Consider the following 23,936-nt stretch of genomic DNA (forward strand, 5'->3'; position numbering starts at 1 on the left):
AATACAGCATGTGCTGTACACATTATTAAACTGAAAAAATTGGTGATTTTGCAAGCTTGACATTCTTTAGTTTTGAATTAGTTTGCTGTTTTTTTTAATTTGATCTTGAAAACAGTTACGTCTACGCGTGTGTGCATATATGTATATAAAAAATATCTCTATTTATAATTAAAAAAAAAAAATCCTGAGATGAGACGTGACTTTTTCAGAGAGACACTTTCACGGCCCGAGAGACGAGACTTTGAAGAAATTTAACCACACCCAGGGCTGGAAATAAAGGACAAAGAGTAGATGACAAAGTAGAACATCGTAAAGAATTCAAAAACGTTGGCGCAAAACACATGCAGAGCAAGTTAGAGATAATGGAAGTACGAAAATTTGAAAGTCTCAAAAAAATGATAGTAAAGATCGCATTAGCGATAACACAGAAATTATTACAGAACAGCAAAAAGATGTTCATAAATGATGTACATAAACCCCAGTCAGCGTGAAAATTCACGCACAAACACGTGCCTGAAAAAGCACGAAATGTCAACTTTAATCTCGAAATTTCCACTTTTAATCACATAGTTTATTTTGTCATTAAAGTAGAACATCATAAACTTCACCTCAAAATTGTTTAATTTACTAGTTTCTCAAATCCCATTGTAACTAAAGTAGCACGTTAAATGCTTTGTTTTGTATTTGATCTTCTGTGTGGGTGAATCACTACATGGTTTCGGGCTTTCTCTTCTTCTGACAGGACACAGAATCAATTACGGTCGTAATATTACAGCTCTCTGAATAATTAAAATACTGAGAAGTATACGTGATATTTTCATGATGATAGGAGTTAAAGCGTGTTATTAAACATGGGAACACAGTGGCGCAGTGAGTGTTCATGTCTCACGCAAGATGTTTGCTGCGCCATGCGCGACCTTCGATGAAAGACTTTATTACAGAAGTACTGTCTCTTTCAAACGTACCAACCCCCAATTTCTGTCCTTACTTTGCTTTCTCCAAATACCCAATCGCCACACAATCAGCTTTGTAATGGATGTTAAGCCATCTGTAAGCTTAGAACGCCAATTCTTCAAAACTTTTAAGGAACATTGAAATATTTTTGTAGTACATGTTTAATTATTCTATCCATCTATCCTTCCAGTGTCGCGCCAGCCACAGCAAGAATACAGCGCGAGGCAGGAACAAACTGAACGAAGCTCCAGCTCCTCACTAGCATTGCGGCACCGTGTAGTTAAAGTTTTATCTGTATAATATAATAAACATATTTTGCTGCATTTCATCTTAAAAATTATATCTTCATCATATGTAAATATGTGCTTTATAAAGTGGCTCAGGTTGTGCAATATTATAACTGTAGTGCAAGTTTACAGTGAGGTAATTGTACTTATAAGTACAAACAGTTCTACAAGGAGCACTTGATGGACTGATTGAGTGCGTGTATAGTTCAAATAGCAGTTCAAATAGACAGCATGTCTGAGGCAGCATGTGCTTGATGCTGCATACCGATAATTCTCTTTCCGATCAGCTGCTGTAGAGCTGTGATTCACACTCGGATACAGCGATATAAATACTCGTGAGTGGTGCAGTGAGAGTAAAATGGAAAAAGATGATCCACTGTGGCAACCCCTAATGGGAGCAGCTGAAAGAAGAAGAAGATGCAGTGAGAGTAACAATGCTAAAGCAGCTATGGTATTTAGAATAGTTTGACCATTCCGTGGACCATTATATTGTTACAGGTTAATTACAATTAGATGCATTAAGCTAATAAACAATATGCGGTTAATTTCAGTGTATTTATAAAGCCGCGTCAGGGATGTGGATCTGAAAAAGAAAAGATAACCACACAGGAACATTAGCACTGCTTTGACGCTGGGTGCCACCAGTCTGCAAAACCGAGCAAAGAACTTGCGTACGACAGGGTATGAGCTACTGTGGAAATGTGCGTGGCTTTACGCCAAGTTTAGGTTTTATACATTGGAATTTGAACGTGGAAACGTTCTTGCACAACATTTTTGTGTGTACTCACCATTTATACATGAGGCCCCTGGTCCGTGGTGATTATTTTCCCTTTTTCGAGTAAAAATTTCCTTCTGATTGTGCTACAGGGGTCTTTAATTTCTTTTTTTTTTTTTTATACTTTCTTATTTTCCTACCTTCATATTCTTTAACATACTCCACGTGTATCACACCAACTTTTTTTTTTTTTTTTTTTTTTTGGAGCCTTTCGATTCCACAGCTTTCATAATCTCTAACCTGCTCTGAATGTGTATAGTGCCAACGTTTGTGAACGTCTTTATGAAGTTCTACCTTGTCTTTTACTCTCTGTCTTTTAAATTCTGAGCCCGATTGGACGTGATTTTTTTTTTCAATTCCACTTGTTCCGGGCTGATACTTTCGTTATTTTCTGAATTTGCACCTAGATTATATTTTTTTCTTTTTTTGCTCATTTTCCTCTCCAACGCTTTTGAGTCTCTTTTCTCCAGACTGCTTTCTTCTTCGCTTAGTCGTCGACGTTTCATTTATAACGTATTGTCCTTATACGCTTTATATGCGCTTAGACCCTGGATCTGTGTGTGCTCAAATCCTTTACATGACTGAGTGTTTGGCTGCCCATGGTCTTATTTGATATTGGCTGTAAGTAGGGCGTGTCTTGCAAGAATCTCATGTTCTACATCATCGCGAGACGGTCCTGGATCAATCTCTTGGAACAAAGTCTCATGTTTAAGGTCCCCGAGAGACACTCTGTGGCCATTCTCTTTCGTCTCACTGGTCTTTTAAGTGTATTCCGTGATCTTAACGTGAAGATCACGTCTCGTCTCCCATCTCCCAGGATTTTTTTTTATAATAGAGAGATAGCTCAGTTACAAAAATATAATCCCCTCCAAAAATATTTGAACAGCACCATCAATTCATTGTTTTGCTATTCACAGAAGATGTTTGAGTTTGAGATCAGATCAAAAGAAGATGAGAGTTCAGAATTTCAGCTCTTGTTTCCTGGTATTGGTATCTAGAGATGTTAAACAGTATAAAAGAGAGCACCTTTTGCAGCATACCTCCCAATTTTTTAAATGAGCAAAAATATTGAAACGGATACTCTTAAAATGAATAACACTTAATATTTGGTTGTGTAACTCTTTCTTGTAATAACTTCATCAAGCCTGCAACTCATTGATAAAACGGTTGGGTTTCTTCTTTTGTTGTGCTGTTCCACCACTTTTTCCTCCTTTGTTCAGTTGGTCGTGTGTTTGGCGTCATTGCCTTACTGAATGTTGAAGTTCCTCCCAATTAGTTTGGTTGCATTAGTCTGTAAATTGGCAGAAAAAATGTTTCTGTAGACTTCTGAATTCCTTCTGCTGCTACTGTAATGAGTTACATTCTCAAATAAGATTACTGAGCCTGTTCTACAGTCAACCAAGCAAGCCCAAGCCAGGCCATTACCTCCACCATGCTTGACAGGTGAGCTCATACTCTTTGGATTAATGAGCAGATCCTGTTTTCCTCAACACATTGATCTGTCCATCTCTTTGGCTGAGGTGAATCTTGGTCTTATCAGTCCATAAAACTTTGCTCCTGTACTTTTGTGGCTCATCTCTGTACGTGTTTGTACATTCTAATGTGGCTTTCTCTGTACTTCTTTCACGTGAAACCTGAAAACCATAAGGACTGCTTTAGATCATTTATGTTAGGTAGAATGCCCAGTTGGGGCTGGGTGGTCTCATGGCCTTGGAACCCTTGCAGATTTTGTTTATTTTTCTCCAGCCCAACTGAAGTTGTTTTTTTTCTGTCGTCCCGGCCATCAGACCTTACTTTATTCTTTGTTACATAGTTTTGAAGCCTAGTCTTATTTTTGTCTCATATAATCTTTTATTTCTTCATCTTGTAAAGCACTTTAAGCTACACCATTTGTATGAAAATGTACATTATAAATAAATGTTGTTGGCTTTCTCTGTACATTTCTCTAAATTCCAATATGGCTTTCTGATTCATACTACTGATAAGTGGTTTTCATCTTGTAGTATGGCCTTAATATTTCTGCTCTCGAAGTCTTCTTCAAATGGTGGATTGTGATACCTTCACCTTGAAAGTTGTTGGTGATGTCACTGACTGTTGGTTGTTTTTGGTTTTTTTATTTCTTTTTTTCTTCAGAGTTCTCACAATGCTGGTCGTTAACGGCTGTTGTTGTGCTCCTTGGCTAACCTGTTCCATGTCTATTCCTCAGTACACCAGTGGTTTCTTTACTTTCCAGAACATTCCAGATTGTTCTATTGGTTATGCCTAGTGTTTGTACCATGCCTCTGATTGATTTTTTCCCTCTTTTCTCAACTGCAAAATGATTTGCTTGTCTCCCGTAGACAGCTCTCTGGTCTTCATGTTAGCTTATCCTTTTTAATCACAAATGCAGTCCTCACTCCAAGGCTAAAACTAAAAGTTCACATTCAGAGCTCTTTATTGCTTAAGTATTTTTAACAGGACACAACTGGGGGACAAGAAACCCCTCTAAGTCCCATGTTCCTATACTTTTGCTTGCTGAAAAACTGTGTGGTTAGTTACAAAAGGTGCTATCTTACATATTGTTTAACAAATCTAGATGTCAATATCAGGAAATAAAGGCCGAAATTCCGAACTGTCCCCTCATACTCATCTTTCGATCTCAAACCCAAATGTCTTCAGCAAATAGTAAAAATAAATGAACTGGCCCTGTCATTCCACTTTCAGAGCAGGCTGTCTTTCTTTATATATTATAGCGCTACCGCTATTTTAAATCACCTGTAACTCGCAAACCGTTTGAACTATTGACGTGAAATTTGGCACACATATACTACGTGACCTCTACTGTTGGCTTTCGGGGTGATGATTGACTTCCAAGGTTATTACTCTTTTTATTTTTATTTTATTGTAGAATCAAATCTCGACAGCAGGGTGCCGTTCTCATTCCCTGACACCTTCGCCATTACTTCCCATACCTCTTCATATCTTAAATCATGCTTGAGGCGGATTGAAGACTTAAGTGCCAGCTTAAGTGAAAAATTAAGGAAAACATAATAAGTAATTGCAACACAAACACTGACTTAATCAGTTTTAACATGAAAAGATACTGACAAAAGAAGAGAAGAAGCGGGCCGCTAGGGTGGAGAAAAGACAAGCTGCTCAGGAAGCAGCAAGCGCATCAACCTCTGATAAATGAATGGTAAACGTACAGAGAAAGGGGATGAAAACTAGGAATGCTCAGGTCAAGTGTATTCACTGCACGTAATCGTGCAATGCGCTGTTACTGGTATGTAATAAAATTGGGATAATGACTCTTAGATGAAGTGACTAGAAAGTTTTTAAAATGCTCCAAAGTTGAAACCACATAACCACATCTTCATTCGCTCCTGAATGTTTACACCTAAATTTTCCTACTTGTTTTTTTCTGTTTTCTTGCAAAAGATGACAGATTTAAATAATGCATTACTGATTTGCTTCTGCATTTTTAGTGAAATTTAAAAATGAGCAAACCTTTAGTTAATATTGCAATGTTCATAGTTTATTTGGCTCAAGGCTGGAGGATTAGGACCCCCATAGGCCCCTGGGTGACTTAGCAGAGAGTTTATTATACTTTTACTAGCTGTGTAAGCCTGTGCTGTAAAAAGCCTGAAGTCCTAGAAACTATTGAAATTGTCAGAAAAAAATGGACATGTAGAGATGTCAGGCATCCCTCTCCTAGGAGGATTTGTTTTGCCAACATGCTTGCATCACTTGTGCATTAGCGGTGGGAGAAAAAGTAAAAGGGATACCGTTTTGCCAATGTTAGCGGCTAGTTGACTTTGTCTTGGCGGCACGGTGGCGCAGTGGGTAGCGCTGCTGCCTCGCAGTTGGGAGACCTGGGGACCTGGGTTCGCCTCCCGGGTCCTCCCTGCGTGGAGTTTGCATGTTCTCCCCGTGTCTGCGTGGGTTTCCTCCGGGCGCTCCGGTTTCCTCCCACAGTCCAAAGACATGCAGGTTAGGTGGATTGGCGATTCTAAATTGGCCCTAGTGTGTGCTTGGTGTGTGGGTGTGTTTGTGTGTGTCCTGCGGTGGGTTGGCACCCTGCCCAGGATTGGTTCCCTGCCTTGTGCCCTGTGTTGGCTGGGATTGGCTCCGGCAGACCCCCGTGACCCTGTGTTCGGATTCAGCGGGTTGGAAAATGGATGGATGGATGACTTTGTCTTTCTTCTGAGGTTTCGTTTTGCTGACGTGCTGGGCTCGCTTGTGTTATTAGAGGCTAAGTGAGTTTTCTTACCCCGACTCCACCTCTCACTTCCAGGCCGGACAGACACACACACACACTTCCACGCATAGACGTTTACTGTATATTTAAGATTAATGCAGCATATGGACACCATGTCATTTAATGCAGTGCAGTATTTCTTACTCTTGATTGCAGCACAAGACTTGATGCTCGTCCCCCTTGATCATTTCTGCCCATAAGACACTACCTTGTCTCATTGAGCGTGGGATTAGATAAAAGGCCTCTTGCTGTCACGGGCCCCTAGGCATACACCCAGAATGCCCTGGTGGTAGATACATTTTCCTGTAAGATTCTAAGTAATACCACTTGCACTTCTCAGCAGGTCATCCACCTGAAGCTAAGCATGTTTGGAGCCGGCCAGTACTTGGATGGGAGACCATCTAGGAAAAGCTTGGGTTCCTGCCAAAAGAGGTGTTGGTGAGGCCTGCAGGCGGCGCTTACCCTGTCGTCTGAATGTGGATCCCAATGCCCCACTGCAGGGGACACCGTGTGTAAAAATGGCGCTGTTCTTCGGATGAGATGGAACATCCAAGACCTGACTTTCTGTCATCATTGAAGATACCTGGGCATCCTTTGTAAAGAGTAGGGTGAATACCAATGTATAGGCTAAATAATAATAATACATTTTATTTATATAGCACCTTTCCCATGCTTAAGGTGCTTTTTCAATTCACAGCCTAGTCAGCCTGGCCTTTAATTACTTCCTGTCTCTAATTAGTTGTCCCTCTCTCGCCACTTCACCACCTAATAATTAATGTGTGGTGAGCATACCGGCGCAATAATGGCTGCCGTCACATCATCCAGGAAGATGCTGCACATTGATGATGATGGAAGTGGCTCCCCACTCATATGTGAAGCACTTTGATTAGTAAGAAAAGCACTATATAAATGTAAAGAATTATTATGATTATTATTATTACTGTTGTCATGTAGTGTAATGAGCAAATGTTTTAATCAAAGCATTCCAAAGATGTTTGTGTTGGGTAGCTGGGGCCTTTAAGCTGGCCCTGTATTGGGGTGAACACTGTGGGGGACTGGCATTGGTTTCAGCCTTGTGTCCATTCTGCCTGAATAGACAATGGCCCCCTGAGTCTGTCTCTTGGTTTATCTGGGTTTAAGTGTCTAATGTGATCCTTTTTATCTATTTAAGGGATTTTATGTGTGAAATAAAGGATGCATGTTGCTGCTTTGACCTTAACTGTCCTGCTGTTCCCTCACTCACTAACTTAATAGCCTTTTCAGCAAGAAGTTTCCATCAGACAGATAGGCTATGAAAGTTGGTAAACTTTCCCCCACTGGCCATACTCTAGGCCATGTACAAATTCAATATGGCAGAATGTAGTTAATGTTCACTGAAATTCGCAAGTGAAACGTACAAATGACAAATTTACTCTACAGGTAATTTCATGCTAGCAAAAATTGACAGTACTGGCTTTTCCTTGAATAGATTTACAAATACAAACCTGCAGTTGTTGTAGATCCCATTTGAGGGATCCAGGATCAAACTGATTCACTTACAAAACTCTGATCTAAGGAATGGGCAATACAGAGGGTAGCAGAGATGTGGATTTGAGTAACAACTTAGTCTCCTGTGATCGGTGACTGAGACTGACATACTGCTGTGCTGACGTCATTCTTGCAATTGGAAACAAGTAGATATTACTACAGCTCCGAGTAAAATAAGCCTGACAGGCGGGCATGATAATCCATTAAATCATTTCTAATTTCAACCAAGAGTAGTGCATATGATATTATTTATCTTGACTTTTAGTGCTTTTAGGACTGCTGGCACAGACTTTTTTGTGGGTCAGATATATGCAGTACCATACCATCTGCATATAGTGCTATTTTCTGTTCAAGTTCTTCTCTGATAATCCTCTTTATCTCTGATGCATTTTGAAAGTAAACAGCTAATGGTTCAATGGCTATTGCAAAGAGCAGTGGTGATAGGTGGTATCCATGTCGAGTTTGAAGTAGTCTGAAATAATGTTAATACAAACTGAGGCTTCTGGACTAGTATAGAGTAGTTTGAACCATGCACATATGTTTGGGCTGAACCCAAATTTGTGCAATGTGGTGAATAGGTAGTCCCATTCAACCATCTCAAATGCTTTTTCTGCATCTGAAGATAATAAGATTTCTGGGGTGTAAGATTTAATGAGTGAATATATTAAAGAATGAATATATTATATTAAAGACACATCGAAGGTTAGAAGTTAAGTGTCTGCATGTAATAAATCCGGATTGGTCTTGGTTCTGGCTAAAACTTTGAAGAGTATCTTATGTAACATCAGTATTCTGGAATGAGATTGTTCTTTATGATGCACATTGTAGAAGGTCCTTAGTTTTCTTAGGAAAGATGGTGATTAATGCTTGGCAAAAAGTTTCAGGTAGAATTTTATAGTCTTTAGCTTCTATAAACGTTGCTAATAATAATGGAGCTAACTTATTTTTTTATAAAATTCCACTGGGTTGCCATCAGTGTTCTAACTTCGGCTTCAACTCAACAAAATCAAAAATGACTTGCAGCTTGACTTGGGCTTTAACATCAAAGACTTCCACTTGAATTTCGACTTCTGTCTTTAGAAAACTCAAGATCCAGCCCAAATTTCTCATATTGTCAGTGTTCAAATAAAGGTAGAGAAAAAGTGCTGGAAACAGGCTTCCACAGATTATACGATTTTTGTTCAGAAATGCAAGAATGAATTGTCCAGTACTCTGCACATTTGGCTGTGTTACTACATCAGTACAGGCACTGAACCATGCTATAGGTCACATAATGGAGGAGAAGTTACACTTTTAAAAAAATGAGGCTGTTCTAAAGAGGCCAACTGAGGAGAACACACACTGTTTAGGACAACAGTTCTTTATTAGCTTCAGCACATAGAATAGTGAACACTTCAAGCCCCAATCTGGCCAAACTAGTCCAAAAGCATCCCTAATCCATTATGAAGAATTCGGTTCAGATCAGGTAGAATGTAGCTGATGCTCTTCCTTTCCATCTAGACCTGGAATTCTAAACAGGGGAAGACATGGTTGGTCAGCAATAGAGTTGTTGTCTCATCGACTCATTGTTTGTGTGGACTTTACACATTTCCCTCTTATCTGTGTGGGTTTTCCTCCCACGACCCCATAGGTGTGCATGAGAGTAGGCCCTATGGTAGGCTGGCGTTCTCTCCAGGGTTAAGTTCCTGCTTTGTACCAAATGCTGTCTTAATATACTATAGCCCCATGCAACCTTGAATTGGATTAAGTGGGTTTGAGAATATTACGTTATTGATCTGGCCAGAGTTCTGGCACTGGGCTTGGTGTCAGGGCAGGAAATATTACATAATGGCATTATTCTAAAGGGCCAGAATAGGTACAGCAGATATCCCCTAGTCCAATTTTTTTGCATTATTGCATATTTTTCCACATTGAATTTCACTAGATCTTTTATAGCTTTTTACTGAATTTGGAAGAGAGTCTAATGGAAATAAAGACTTAAAAGTTTGGTATATAAGATAATCAGGCGTGTGAGAATCAGCTGTTTGTGTACTTTAGTTAAAACTCAGGCCAAAATGAGGGCAGCCCAAACAGAATAAATCTGTCTGGTGTAGGCTCTTACCATCACAGTTAAATTGAGGCAATACACCACAGCCAACCTTGATTCTTCAAAATCTCAACATGTCATGTCCATCTGGAAGTGATTACAAAGATATTTTTAAGGACCGTGAGGTTCCACCACTCCAAATGCATATATACTGAGAAAATCTTAACTGGAAGGGCCATCCAGTCAAAATTTTCCAAAACATGATATGAATTTTCACAAAGATCTCCATTAGGGATCATCCGTCACTTTCCACAGCTAAGGTGATGGTGAGCCCACCATCAGAAAGAGGCCAGGCACAATTGTTACCTATAGTAGTGAAGCAATGCTAACCACTGATCACACATGTGAAGAGCTATTTGTCAAAATTCACCTTGATGAATGTTCATTGACCCTCATACATTTTTTTTGGAATTACTCGAGATGGAAAACACATCCTCCAAATGTGGCTTTTGTCACTTCATCTAAGTTTGTTCAGTTAGAAGATTCCTCCATCCCCCTCCATTTCTCAGTGGCTAAATAATAAAGTTAATTATAGTGTATATATGTTAATAAATAAAGTTTATTCAATGAGGATCTGTCCAGTTATTTTACTGGATAAGACCATCATTCCTGGACACCATTCTTCCTTTCATCCTCTTGAGCAGTCTTAGGCTATGTCCACACTACTACCTTGACATTTAAAAATTCAAACTTTAGTCTCTGTTTTTGTCTTTCTTTCACATTACCCTGATATTTTTAACCCCCAAAAACTGAGACTTTTGAAAATGCTTTCCAGAACCGTATACTTCTGAAAGCACAGGCTCAGCATTGCAACGTGGACAGGTGAAAAGGGAAGCTCTTAAAAACACAGATTCTAACAAAACTATTTGTTCATGCTTATTATGCAGCCTTTCCCTGATTGGATTATGCTTATTACATCATCACATTCCCTGATTGGTCACACTTCATGGAAGAAAATCATATTGCAACAGAATCAGAAGGCACTGAAGAATTGCTTTGCATGGCACATTTTGTGTTGCTTTCCTACATGCATCTAAATTCTGTTTTGTACAGTTTGAATGCTGCACACATGCGCAAAAGTCAAATCATTTACCAGCTAATACAGTTTTGTGATAAATCCCACAGCCAGAAGCATTACCATACCTTCAAGGATTTCTAGTGTAGGAAAACATATGCCACATTTATTTTCAGTCATTTTGTTGTGGATGGAGATACTTTCTTAAACGATGTGAAAACTCTAATGTGGACGAAGATCATTTTTGTTTAAAAACACCATTAATATGGAGGTAGCCTTAAATTTTATTTAGACTTTCTGTTCAATGCTTTATTTATGTATTTGTTTACTTGCTTGTTGTCCGTGTAAAGTCTGCACATTAACTCCATGTCTGTATGCTTTTCTCCAGGTATTGTGGTTTTTCACCCGTAACCTAAAGACATGCATGTTAGGTTAATTAGTGATTCCAAATTGGGCCATTGTGGGTGTGTGAGAGTGGGCCTTGCATTGGCATGGTGTTCTATCCAGAATTTTGTGTCCTGCCTTGCACCCAATTCTGCCCATTCCCTGCCAATTCTGAATTGTATTAGACAGGTCTGAGAATGTAGCAGGCATCATACAATTCAAAGAGAAGAATGGAGGAAAATTAATGCATTAAATAAGGAAAAAACTATATTGTGTTATATTAATGGGATGTATTATTACCTGAAAACCAGTGAAGAGACTTACTTACAAAATAAATGACCAAGATGATTGTCAAGAGTACTTGTGAAATGGGCAAGCGAGTCAAAAGTGGAACATTTTTACCAACATGGGCCTCATCATGTCTGGAGAAAAGCTTATTTCACAGCAAGACGCTTGTCACAGAGGTCAGGTGGTCAGGTTGGGGTGTTATTTTTGAGGACTTTTGTATGGAGCTGAGCATTGTTCATAAATGAAATGTGGACTGCATTAATAAGAGACAACAGAATAATTGATAGGGCAAATGACAGATATGGTGGATTCATCAGGTTACAAATGAAGGTGTTCCTCAACAAGCAGGGAGGAGAAAGGAAAAAATATGGGACCTTCTGGTTAAGAAGAATAAAAATCTGATCACACTCACCATCTGACAATTTTGAATGGGCACTGGGAGTGCATTTAGGATTGAAGCCAAGAAGTACTTCTTTACTCTAGGAGATGCTGGAATTTGGAGCAAACTACCAAGATGTGGAATTGAGGCCAAAACCTTGACAACTTTCAAGAAGTATCTAGGTGAGATATTGGAATTTATCTATTAGCTAAAAAACAAGCCTGATAGACTAAATGGTCTCCTCTTATTTGTAAAATTCCTTATGTTCTTATATGTTAGAAGGCACAGCAAGGAGGCAGTACATCAGCCTGATGATTGAAAATGTTTACTGTATCAATTAGGAGAAAGTAAGGAAAAGGACAGAGTGGACAACTGCTGTGACAAACCAGCGTTAGGGTTGATGACCAAAGCAAGAGAAAGCAGTCCTTTATCCAAGGTGACTTACAAGATCAGGTTATGTTATGATCATTTCTAGGTAATCTTTATGCTTAACTTGCCTGCCTTGTTCAGGGTCACACAGTGATGCAGACGTGGGAACTGACTGACGTCTTGGGTCAACACCAACAAGATTTTGTTAGATTATTAGACCAGAATGACTGACGATATTGGTGTTTTGTGATGTTCTGAATTAAGTCTCACTATGGTGTTGTGACAAAAGCCTGGAAACAAAACAGTTCACATCCAAAAGCTCAGAAATGTGAAGACTTGAGGAAATCCTAAAAGGAGGAGAGGAAGAAAAATCCTTCCATGGTGCTTCATGGCACTCATCAATAATGAAATATGTGGCCATCGTTATAGAATGTAAGTGCAATTATTTTTTTCACATTGGAAATTGGGAGTTACATAACTCTCTTTAATAAAAAAGAAAGGTAAGTTTTCAACTTTGTTTTGTTCATTCACTGAATTTCTCTTTAATCTAATATTGGGTTTCAGTTAACAATTTGATAGCACTTACTCTGAGAAATGCACAATAATGCAGAAAATTGGACCTAAATACAAACACCTTTCATGGCACCTGTCCACCTTGTGCCTGCTCAAAGAATGTCATCTACATTGACAATGGCACATGCCAAGGCTAAACCTTGGTTATCTACTGCACCGAACCTGGAAATTGTGATATCAGATTTACTGCACCACTTTGCATGCGGGCCACGGTTTGTGGACACATTGATGCTATTAAGCTGCTTTTCATTACCATCTTAGACTAGTATAACTGAGAGATGAATGGTGACGAGAAAGAAGATGAGGGACAGGAAATTCTGGGAGAGCTACCCGAGAATCACTAATGCTTTCTATTGGGTGGACTTCCTGTTGTTTTCATTTCTTCTTCATCATCTTCTTCTCCTTCCACTTCCTCATCTTTTTGTTCATCCTCATCTTCATTGCTCTCAAGTTCTTCCTTCATGCGGGCAGAGAAGGAACTAAATCTTGGTACTGAGGAGGTCATTTGATAGCTGGAAAATCCATAGTGCTGCAGATTTCCTGAAACCACTTTGAGACGGGCTTCTTCACCCTCCAGAAGTTTCCTGTAAAGTACAAGAGAGATCAGAAGTACGGTGTTTTGTACGGCATGAGTCAACATGAAACACAAGAATCATTGTCCTTTTTTAATAAAGTTTGTTATTTTTTAATAACCCAGTTTTTTTTATTTTTTAATAACCCTTCAAATTGGTCACAATATCTTTACATTCCACATTTTGTGATTAGTTTCTACTATTTTCCTCCATGCCACCACCTTACATGTCTCCCAGTAGATCTATATGTGTGGCACCTATACTGTATCTCCAGACTGAAATGCCCAATATCGACATGCCCACTACTGGGTCAAGAATCAATAGACTTTTACCTTTAATTAATATACACTCAGTGGTCATTTTATTAGGTCCATCTGCCCCTCACCCTAAACAGCCTAACTCTGCAAAGAGCCAGCTATATGGCTGCAGCTCCATATATATAGCACACAGATGGGGTCAGGAGGTTTAGTGGTTGTTTGAGCAAACATTAAAATATGCTTGTAATTCGATGTCCATTTAGCCTTGATATGTGACATAATGGTTTCAGCACCCCAGAAAAAGCTGGATTTTTACATAGAGAACACTAGGGTACAAAAAAAACTGAATGCCCAATAAATGCCATAACATTATATTATGGCAACAGTCTATGATTTCTCACATAGGTATTTTCAGCAACATAATGTGCCACGTCAGAAAATACACATTATCTCAAACTGGTTTCACAAACGTGATGGTGACACCAGTTTATTCCATTCGCTTGCACAGTCCAAAAATCTCAGTCCATCAGGGTACCTTTGAGGTGAGGTAGAATGAAAGGACTGCGACATAAAAGTGTGGCTGAAAAATCTTCATGTACTGTGTGATCCCTTTGAGTCATGGGAAACCAAACACCTCATTGAGTCCCTGTTATTCTGACAACAAAAACTTGTCCTACCTGGTACTAAACAGGTCATGTCATGTGATTTTTAAACCTGCTTAATCCAGATCAGAGTCAAAGGGCATCCTGGAGCCTATCTCAGAAAGCATAGGGCACAAAGAAGGAACAAACACTGGACAGGGCACCAGTCCATCACAGGAAAAACACACACACACATTCAAGGGCCAATTTAGCATCGATAATTTACCTTTCGTTTATACTCACGGATAAGTTCTCCCATGGATAAATCTGGACTTGATTTTACCCTAGAATTTCCGGTATTTTATAATGTTGGTCATATAAGTCGAATGCAGAAAACTCTTGCTATTGGTCCAAGAGATTATGATATGCTAACACCCACCTGACAGAGTAACCACGGAACACATTGCCTTTTTTTCTATGTATTGTACCTACGTGACCACGCGTTTGCACTGATTTGTGTTTTTTGTATCTCCCACCCTCATACCCCTTTATCGTAAGAGCATCCCTTATCTATGATGGAGCATTCGATCAGAAGAAAATATGAAGCTGGTTTTAAATTAAAAGTCATTGAAGTGGTGAAAGAAATTGGTAACTGTGCTGCTGCAACAAAATTCGATGCGTCAGAGAAACTGGTGTGAGACTGAAGGAAGCAAGAACATGTAAAAATAATGTCGAATTTTTGAATGGGCATATAAGTCGGGGTCTGATTTTAGGAACGATTATTCGGGTTTCAAGACCAGACTTATATGCGAGTTTATATGGTACTTGTATGTCTTTGGACAGGAAACTCATGCAAACATGGGGAGAACATACAAACTTCGTAATGGGAGGAACCATGATGCAAACCCTGGTCTCCTTACTGCGAGGCATATTAAATAGGTGTACCTAATAAAGTGAGTTTATATTTCGTGGGCAGCTCAATGAGTTCAAATTGTGGTCTGGCCACAACTCTCTGCAGCCTGTGTGCTTTTCTATCTTTTCATTTGTATTTTTCTCCACATATTTTTGCTTTTTTTCCTCCCCCACCATAATCTATCATCAATGGGGGGCAAAAGCTTTAGATTCGTGAAAAATTTTGATGTCCAGTTTTCGACAGGTCTCGTCATTTTAGGGTCCTAATGATACTGAAAACATTTATATCTCAACGAAGGGGGTGTGTGTCTGTCTGTGTGTTTGGGTGTGCATGTCTGTATGTCACAGTTTCTCGAGGATGGTCTAGAGCTAAAACAACTGGATGGAAAAATGCCAAACTCGAAATTTAAGCCTGTTATGAGATGACGATGTGCTGATTAGTTTTTGAGCCAAATAGAGCAAGAGATAGAGGCACTCTAGAGGAACCCTCAAATACCATAATTCTGCAATTAATTATGAATTCCTCTCATCAATTGCTATTATAATGACTTATTTTATGATCAGAAAGATCAGCATCAGAGTGGTAAATAATTATTGAAATGTTATAGAATAGTTTGGGTAATTTGGTTCCTAAGGCGCAAAGCCTACCGATGCTCACATCCGAATTTTTTTCTTCACATTCCATACAACCCAAGCACATGAAGATTAGGTCAACTGGCTACTCTAAATTGGCCCCATACGAGTGAGCAAGTGTATGTTGTAGTGGAGTGGCATTCCATCCAGGATCATTCTTATCCTTTGCTTAATGCTGCTGAGATAAGCTCTAACTCCCAGCAGTGGCTGTTCTGCATTGATGGCCAGTGGTGCACATCCCTTGGTGTTGTCATCTTAAGCATGTTTTGAAATTTTCTTTCATATGTATAATGTAATCACTTATCTAGAAAAATACTGTTTCCTGAAGTATTTGAAATTGACTTTGTGCCAGGTGGTGAAAGCCTCTTTCTGGCTGAAGGGCCGGATCAATTGGCTCTGAAGGGTTCTCTATGCCAGTTGGTTGTGTGTGTGTTTGTGAGTGCGTGCACATGTCCAACCTAATCTTTCCAGTTTAGTGATGGAACTTAAGGTCATTGCCTGAATTAATACGAGGACCACAGCATCTAGCATCTTCAGGTTTTGGGTCACATAGTGAAGTGCACTGAACTAGCAACCTTGTGAATTACAAAATGCATTTCCAATTTGAGTTTTTCTCAGCTAAGCCCATGCAGCACACAACAGCAAAGCGGTACAAAATTCCAGGGCTAGTTATTTGTAATTAATTTATATATATAGCAAGTCTAACCCATGTGTATGCAACATTTTCAAGAAACTAGGAAACGATGACACTCTTGATCAAGAAGGGAAGTGCAGTCAAACAAGCTAAATGACAACTCACACTCATAATAATTAATATCACTAAGCCGTTATTATAATGTGTTGATGTGACAAAAATATTACACCTCAAAACTGATGAATATGATGTACAGACTGTACTTTAGTTTGCTTTAAAAGCCTTGAATAATCTCACTCCGTCCTATATTTCGGAATGCCTTTCACCTTACACTCTAAATCGTAACCTTAGATCTTCAAATGGGTGTCTACTCAGAATTCCAAGAGCTAAACTGAAAAGAAGTGGTGAGGCAGCCTTCTGCTGTTATGCACCTAGAATCTGGAATAGCTTGCCAATAGAAATTCACCAGGCTAATATAGTGGAGCACTTTAAAAACCTGCTAAAAACACATTATTTTAATATGGCTTTCTCATAGCTTCATTTTAGTTTAATCCTGATATTCTATACATGCATTTAATTATCATTATCATTCATGGTGGCTCCAAAATCTGTACTAACCCCTACTTTCTCTTCTATTCTTTTTCCGGTTTTCTGGGGTGGCGACCTGCGCCACCACCTGATCAAAGCACCATGATGTCCCTATGTTGATGGATTGAAGGCCAGAGGTCCTCATGTCCATCATCATCAAGTTCTTCCATGTGAAGCCTGAAAACCATGAGGACTGATTGAGATCATTTATGTTAGGTAGAATGCCTAGAGGGGGCTGGGTGGTCTCGTGGTTTGGAACCCCTGCAGATTTTGTTTTTTCTGTCCCCCCAGCCATCGGACCTTACTTTTATTCTATGTTAATTAGTATTGCTTAATTTTATTTCTGTATTTTTTATTTTTTCTCTTTCTCCATCCTGTAAAGCACTTTGAGCTGCAACATTTGTATGAAAATGTGCATTATAAATAAATATTGTTGTTGTTGTTGTTGTTTAAAACAGTCAATGCTACATATTTGCATTTTTGTTTTTTTGTTAGTTTAAATCAACTACCTGTTGTCACTACTCAGTGTGCCACACACACCAGCAAAGAGGTGTGTCAGGTTAGGAATATCTCCGTCAAGTTTCACTCCATCATGCCTGCTGTAGTGGCACTACATCCAATTTTCGTATGGTGTGGGTGTACATACATAAGTAAAAAAAAACAAAAAAAAAAAACAACCGGGTTGGAAAATGACTGACGTGACTGACAACAACAACATGTTTTTACCAACATAAAAAGACAATTTGCAACAGTGTCCCGTTTCCCTAGAGTAATTGGAGCACTTTACTGTCCTCATATTGCAATAAGGGCATCAAGCGAGAATGAAGCTGCTTTTGTTAACTTCACAAATCATTCAAGATGTGACTAGCAAACATCATGTCTTGGTGAAGCTGGGTTAACCTGTGACTCATTTACTTTGAGGCAAAATAGCTTTGGCAGACATGATAATGCTGCAAGTGGTGGCTAGCCTATTGGTATGGTGACTGGCTGAACCCACAGTGTTTCAAATGGCCGTACTATTCACTGCAATAGCAAACATGACATTACATGTGTTACCCGCTCACACAATGGTGCCTTACATCATTCCTGGACCCTCATAGCACTGAGGAGAGTCGCTATAATGCTACGCATGATCTTGTGATCTCAGTTGTGGTGCACAGCCAAGTACTCTTGAATGCAGATGCAAGGGTCTCAATGCATCAGGAAAGATAGTCTACTCAAGCAGCCAATGAAAGTTCAGCAGCATTGTGATTGCATATGTATGAGGATGATTAGCATGCTCCATATAAGGGCATTTGAGTCACGTTCACTTACGCATATTTACAAGGTGATTTGTAAACAGTAAATTGAGTAGGAATGCATGCATGGCAGGTTTTATAAATCTGATTTTTTCGTGTGTACGCAATTTTTTGTTTTTTTGTTGTGCACATATTTTCACAATCGAATCCACACAATGTTTTATAAATGAGGCCCCAGATCAGTATGTACAAAACATTATTTCAGTGTTGACAGGCCTCAAACTAAGCAGTGTGATATAGCGGGTCAGCGGTTCAGAATAACAGGCCAGTTTTTAAATAAATAATCACCGCACTCATGGCTTATAGTGGGGGTGTTGTAGTGTGGCCAGAGTGGTTCTCAGACGTGATGTGGTGCGGGCATTTCCTCGCTTAAGTGCACAGGTGAGGAATCATCTGTATCTGTAATTGATGCCGTGTGCTGCTAATCGCTGCACCTGTGCCACGTCCCCATTATATATAGTAGGAGCATGAGTGCAGAGGGGAGAGAAGAGAATTGAAAGACGCATTAAGCGGAGATTAATGGATGGAAAGAAGGCAGGAGTTGGAGTAAGCCCGCACTTATTAAGGTGTCTCAGGAGGAGCCACAAGGATCACCCCTGCTGAGCAGCCCGGAGCAGGAGTGATCGCTGCCCTCTGGGATGTCTTCTCGCCGGGTGGAGCCTGGATAGGCAATGGTGGGAGTGGGAGCAGGGTCCGGCGGCTCTCTGCAGAATGCCAAGGATCAGGCGGCGGGGACACAGGCCAGGTATAACGGATATCTGCGCCTATTGGTGTACATCTCTCTGTGCTGCAAAGCCTATGTAGAATAAGCCAGAGAGGCATCAGTTTGAAAACGGAAGCACCTAGCAATGAAAGATTTTTAATGCTCCTGGCAGTATTTTAACTTTGGTTTTAAAAGATTTATTTATTGGATTTTAACCTCCACATTTCACTCTGTTTTTAATGGAATATTTATTTATTGACGTTTTGCAGCACTGCACTTTCTTTTGAACACTGGATTTATTTTGTTTGTTTTTAATAAAAGCAGTTCTGCATTTTACACCTTTCTCCTTATTTCATTTGATGTCCTCATTGTCCAGCTCATCCGGTTACATTACCGACGGTGTTAGGTTCAAGGGCTCCCAAAAGGGAAGTGGGAGCATGGAGCAAGAACCTGCATCGTCAAAAGCAGCAAATACATGGTTCTGTGGTAGTTAGTGCTACTATTAGACATGCAGTGTACAGATTGTTTTGTGCAGTGTGTGTAGGTGGCATGTTCTTTCTGTGCTATTGAGGCTTTTTCTTTTTTGAACTTGAGGTGTTTCTCTTTCAGTATAGGCACTTTATAGCCTAACGATTTTCCTGAGCAGTGAATGGTTGCATGGCTTTCACCTTACTTTGCATTTAAATCTCTATTGCTGTACTTTGTCAGATGATGTCACAGAGTATCACAATGATCTGTTGCTGACACAAAAGAGGCATCAGTATCTCATTGCTTCATGTTTTGTGATGTGAAAGGTGCATTAACTTGTTTATTTCTCTTGTCATTAGCAAAAGAGAGACAAATATTATTAGCTTGATAGATTAATGATAATGTTGGACAAATCTGCACACATAAAGGAAAATTCTGGTGTGGCCCCTAAAAAACTGTCATTGGTAAAACACCTTTGCTCCCCTGTATTTAACTAATTACGTTAATAAAGTGAATAAATAATTGTATGCATATTGTAAACTAGATTGGCAGTCAGCATCATGTACATTTAATCCTTTCCAGCTTAGTGCTCAGACTCAGTTATTATTATGAATGGACATCTTACCTGTAAGCAGCAATTTCAATATCTAAAGCCATTTTTACATTCAGTAGGTCCTGGTAGTCACGAAGATGGCGGGACATTTCCTCTTTTGTTGTCCTCAATGAGCCTTCAAGTTTCTTAATCATTTCCTGAAAAAAAATGCAGTCATGACTACCAAGTGTCCATACATTCCCCAGTCTCCAGGCCTGAGGAGTCACCAAAAATTCCTAGAGATCTCAATCATTTGGTGAGATTCCTACGAGACCACATGACCTGCCATCTCATAAAGTGGTTTGGGTGACATATTCTATGACTTACCTGGAATCCATTGATCTCTTGCTGGTGTCGGTCCTCAATCTCCTGAATCTGTCTCTCCATGGCCTTGTTGCTGCTTCGCAAGGCATCTGCTTCTAAGCTGCAGGCTTGTAGCTGCCGACGATACTCACTGATCTTCTCCTTGGACTGCCTGACAACCTCATCTTCACGGGTCGCTGCCTCAGTCACATTAGCGTACTTGGAAACATACCACTCCTCAGCCACCTGCTGGTTCTTCAAGGAGAGATTCTCATACTGAATACGGATATCCTTCAGTGATGTTGATAAATCAGGTTTGGCGATGTCCACATCTACAGATACCTGAATACATGAGAACAAAAACATCCAAAGTAAAGCACTGAATGTGTTAAGGATGACATCAAGTCTGCCTGTTGGATTTAGCTGGATGGATGAATGATAGCAAAAGAAAATGAAACAGACTGTGATCCATGCAAAAGACTCAATGAGTTACAGCAGATTCAGATAATATTCAGATTCTTTCATTTTTTGCACATTTTATTGTGTTATAGATTTAATTTCAAAGGCATCCGGTGTAAAATTTTGCCAAATCAAATATGCGGACAACAATATAAATTTCCATACCGGATATTCCATACTGTTAACAACGACCACCACCAGTACTGTTAGTCAACAGGGTGCTGGTGGATATTGGGCTACTGTTAACTGAAGGAAAAGAAGGAGAAGAAGAGGGGGGAGACGTGTCTGGAGGCAGGAGGAGAGGAGAAAGGTAAAGAGAGTGGAACTGAGGGTAGGAACTTTGAATGTTGGCAGTATGACTAGTAAGGGGAGAGAGTTAGCAGATATGATGGAGAGAAGGAAGTTTGATGTATTGTGCGTGCAAGAGACTAAATGGAAGGGGAGTAAGGCCAAATGGATTGGAGGTGGATTCAAAATGTTCTATCATGGTGTGGATAGGAGCAGAAATGGAGTAGGAGTAATTCTGAAGCAACAGTATGTCAAGAGTGTTTTGGAGGTGAAAAGAGTGTCAGACAGAGTAATGATTATGAAGCTGGAAATTCGAGGTGTGATGATGAATGTCGTTAGTGCATATGCCCCACAAGTTGGGTGTGCAATGGATGAGAAAGAAGATTTTTGGAGTTAGTTGGATGAAGTGATGAACAGTGTACCCAAGGGACAGAAATTGGTGATTGGAGTGGATTTCAATGGACATGTTGGTGAAAGGAACAGAGGAGACGAGGAGGTGATGGGTAGGTATGATGTCAAGGAGAGAAATGAAGAAGGTCAGAGGATAGTGGATTTTGCCAAAAGGATGGACATGGCTGTGGTGAATACGTATTTTAAGAAGAGGGAGGAACATAGGGTTACGTACAAGCGTGGAGGAAGATGCACACAGGTAGATTACATCCTATTCAGAAGAGTCAATCTGAAGGAGATTGAAGACTGCAAAGTGGTGGCAGGGGAAAGTGTAGTTAAGTAGCATAGGATGGTGGTCTGTAGGATGACGTTGGAGATCAAGAAGAGGAAGAGAGTGAGGGCAGAGCCAAGGATCAAATGGTGGAATTTGAAAAAGGAAGACTGCAAGGTTGAGTTTAGGGAGAAGGTGAGACAGGCACTGGGTGGTAGTGAAGAATTACCAGACAGCTGGGAAACTACAACAGTTGTATTAAGGGTGACAGCAAGAAGGGTGCTTGGCGTGACATCTGGACAGAGGAAAGAGGAAAAGGAAACCTGGTGGTGGAATGGGGAAGTACATGAGAGTATACAGAGGAAGAAGATGGCAAAGAAGAAGTGGGTTAATCAGAGAGATGCAGAAAGTAGACAAGAGTGCAAGGAGATAAGGCGCAAGGTGAAGAGAGAGGTGGTGAAGGCTAAAGAAAAGGCATATGAGGAGTTGTATGAGAGGTTGGACACTAATGAAGGAGAAAAGGACCTGTACCGATTGGCTAGACAGAGGGACAAGCTAGGAAAGATGTGCAGCAGGTTAGGGTGATAAAGGATAAAGATAGAAACATACTCACAAGCGAGGAGAGTGTATTGAGCAGATGGAAAGAGTACTTTGAGAGGCTTATGAATGAAGAGAACGAGAGAGAGAAGAGGTTGGATGATGTGGAGATAGTGAATCAGGATGTGAAATGGATTATCAAGGAGGAAGTGTTCCTTTAGGGGGCGATATAGCTCCCTAGTTGAAATAAGTTCTTTTGTAATTGCGGCGTTTTAAGTAACCGAAAACTATATAGATATGATATTAAAAGGTGATACCTCTCCCATAGTGATACGGCGGTAAATATCACATAAGAGAAAATAACTTAGCTTTCTTTACTGACGATTTACGCAGCATTACAGACAGGAAGCCTATGGTAAAGACAATACCAAGGTGGGATCTTGATCTATACAGTCTGCCATCTTTCGTCACTGCGCTGAAAGGATTTTCAGGATGGATGAACGTTATCACTCATCCGTTCGTCGGCTTCAAAGTGTTTGGCTGCTGTCCAAGCCTTTTATACTGGTTCCTTCACATACAGGCCTTTCCTTGGTTTCCAAACAAGGAAAGGAAAGGATTCAATTTCATCTCTGACATACAGGAATAGTACAATGCCTATTTTTGCAGTTGTCCCCTTCTCTCTCCAAATGCTAGACTAGCAGTTTCTAAATGCTGACAGCCCCTGTGTACTAATTTTGGCCTGGCCTGTACATGTGAGTGGATTTATAAAATAATTTTTGTACAGAGCACAGTGACATTAAACTTACATTCTTATTACAAGAAGTAAGGACAGCTATGAAAAGGATGAAGAATGGAAAAGCCGTTGGTCCAGATGACGTACCTGTGGAAGCATGAAGGTGTTTAGGAGAGATGGCAGTGGAGTTTTTAACCAGATTGTTTAATGGAATCTTGGAAAGTGAGAGGATGCCTGAGGAGTGGAGAAGAAGTGTACTGGTGCCGATATTTAAGAATAAGGGGGATGTGCAGGACTGCAGTAACTACAGGGGAATAAAATTGATGAGCAACAGCATGATGTTATGGGAAAGAGTAGTGAAAGCTAGGTTAAGAAGTGAAGTGATGATTAGTGAGCAGCAGTATGGTTTCATGCCAAGAAAAAGCACCACAGATGCGATGTTTGCTCTGTGGGTGTTGATGGAGAAGTATAGAGAAGGCCAGAAGGAGTTGCATTGCGTCTTTGTGGACCTGGAGTAAGCATATGACAGGGTGCCTCGAGAGGAGCTGTGGTATTGTATGAGGAAGTCGGGAGTGGCAGAGAAGTATGTAAGAGTTGTACGGATATGTAAAAGGGAAGTGTGACAGTGGTTATGTCTGCGGTAGGAGTGATGGATGCATTCAAGGTGGAGGTGGGATTACATCACGGATTGGCTCTGAGCCCTTTCTTATTTGCAATCGTGATGGACAGGCTGACAGACGAGATTAGACAGGTGTCCCCGTGGACTATGATGTTTGCTGATAACATTGTGATTTGTAGCAATAGTAGAGAGCAGGTTGAGGAGACCCTGGAGAGGTGGAGATA

General features: G+C 40.1%; 1 protein-coding gene across 1 annotated transcript in view; it reads right to left on the bottom strand.

The window, feature by feature from the left end:
* Positions 1 to 9,124: 9,124 nt before the first annotated feature.
* Positions 9,125 to 23,936, bottom strand: part of zgc:65851 (uncharacterized protein LOC321113 homolog) — a 30,638-nt gene continuing 15,826 nt past the window's right edge. Inside the window, exons 2-4 of the mRNA XM_028798582.2 lie at positions 20,440 to 20,757; positions 20,146 to 20,270; positions 9,125 to 13,458 (exon numbers count right to left, since the gene is read on the bottom strand). Of these exons, the coding sequence (XP_028654415.1) occupies positions 13,215 to 13,458; positions 20,146 to 20,270; positions 20,440 to 20,757 (687 nt within the window). The 3' untranslated portion in view covers positions 9,125 to 13,214. The remainder of the gene's footprint in view (positions 13,459 to 20,145; positions 20,271 to 20,439; positions 20,758 to 23,936) is intronic.

The sequence above is a fragment of the Erpetoichthys calabaricus genome, chromosome 1 (assembly GCF_900747795.2).
Source record: "Erpetoichthys calabaricus chromosome 1, fErpCal1.3, whole genome shotgun sequence".
NCBI classification, from domain to species: domain Eukaryota; kingdom Metazoa; phylum Chordata; class Cladistia; order Polypteriformes; family Polypteridae; genus Erpetoichthys; species Erpetoichthys calabaricus.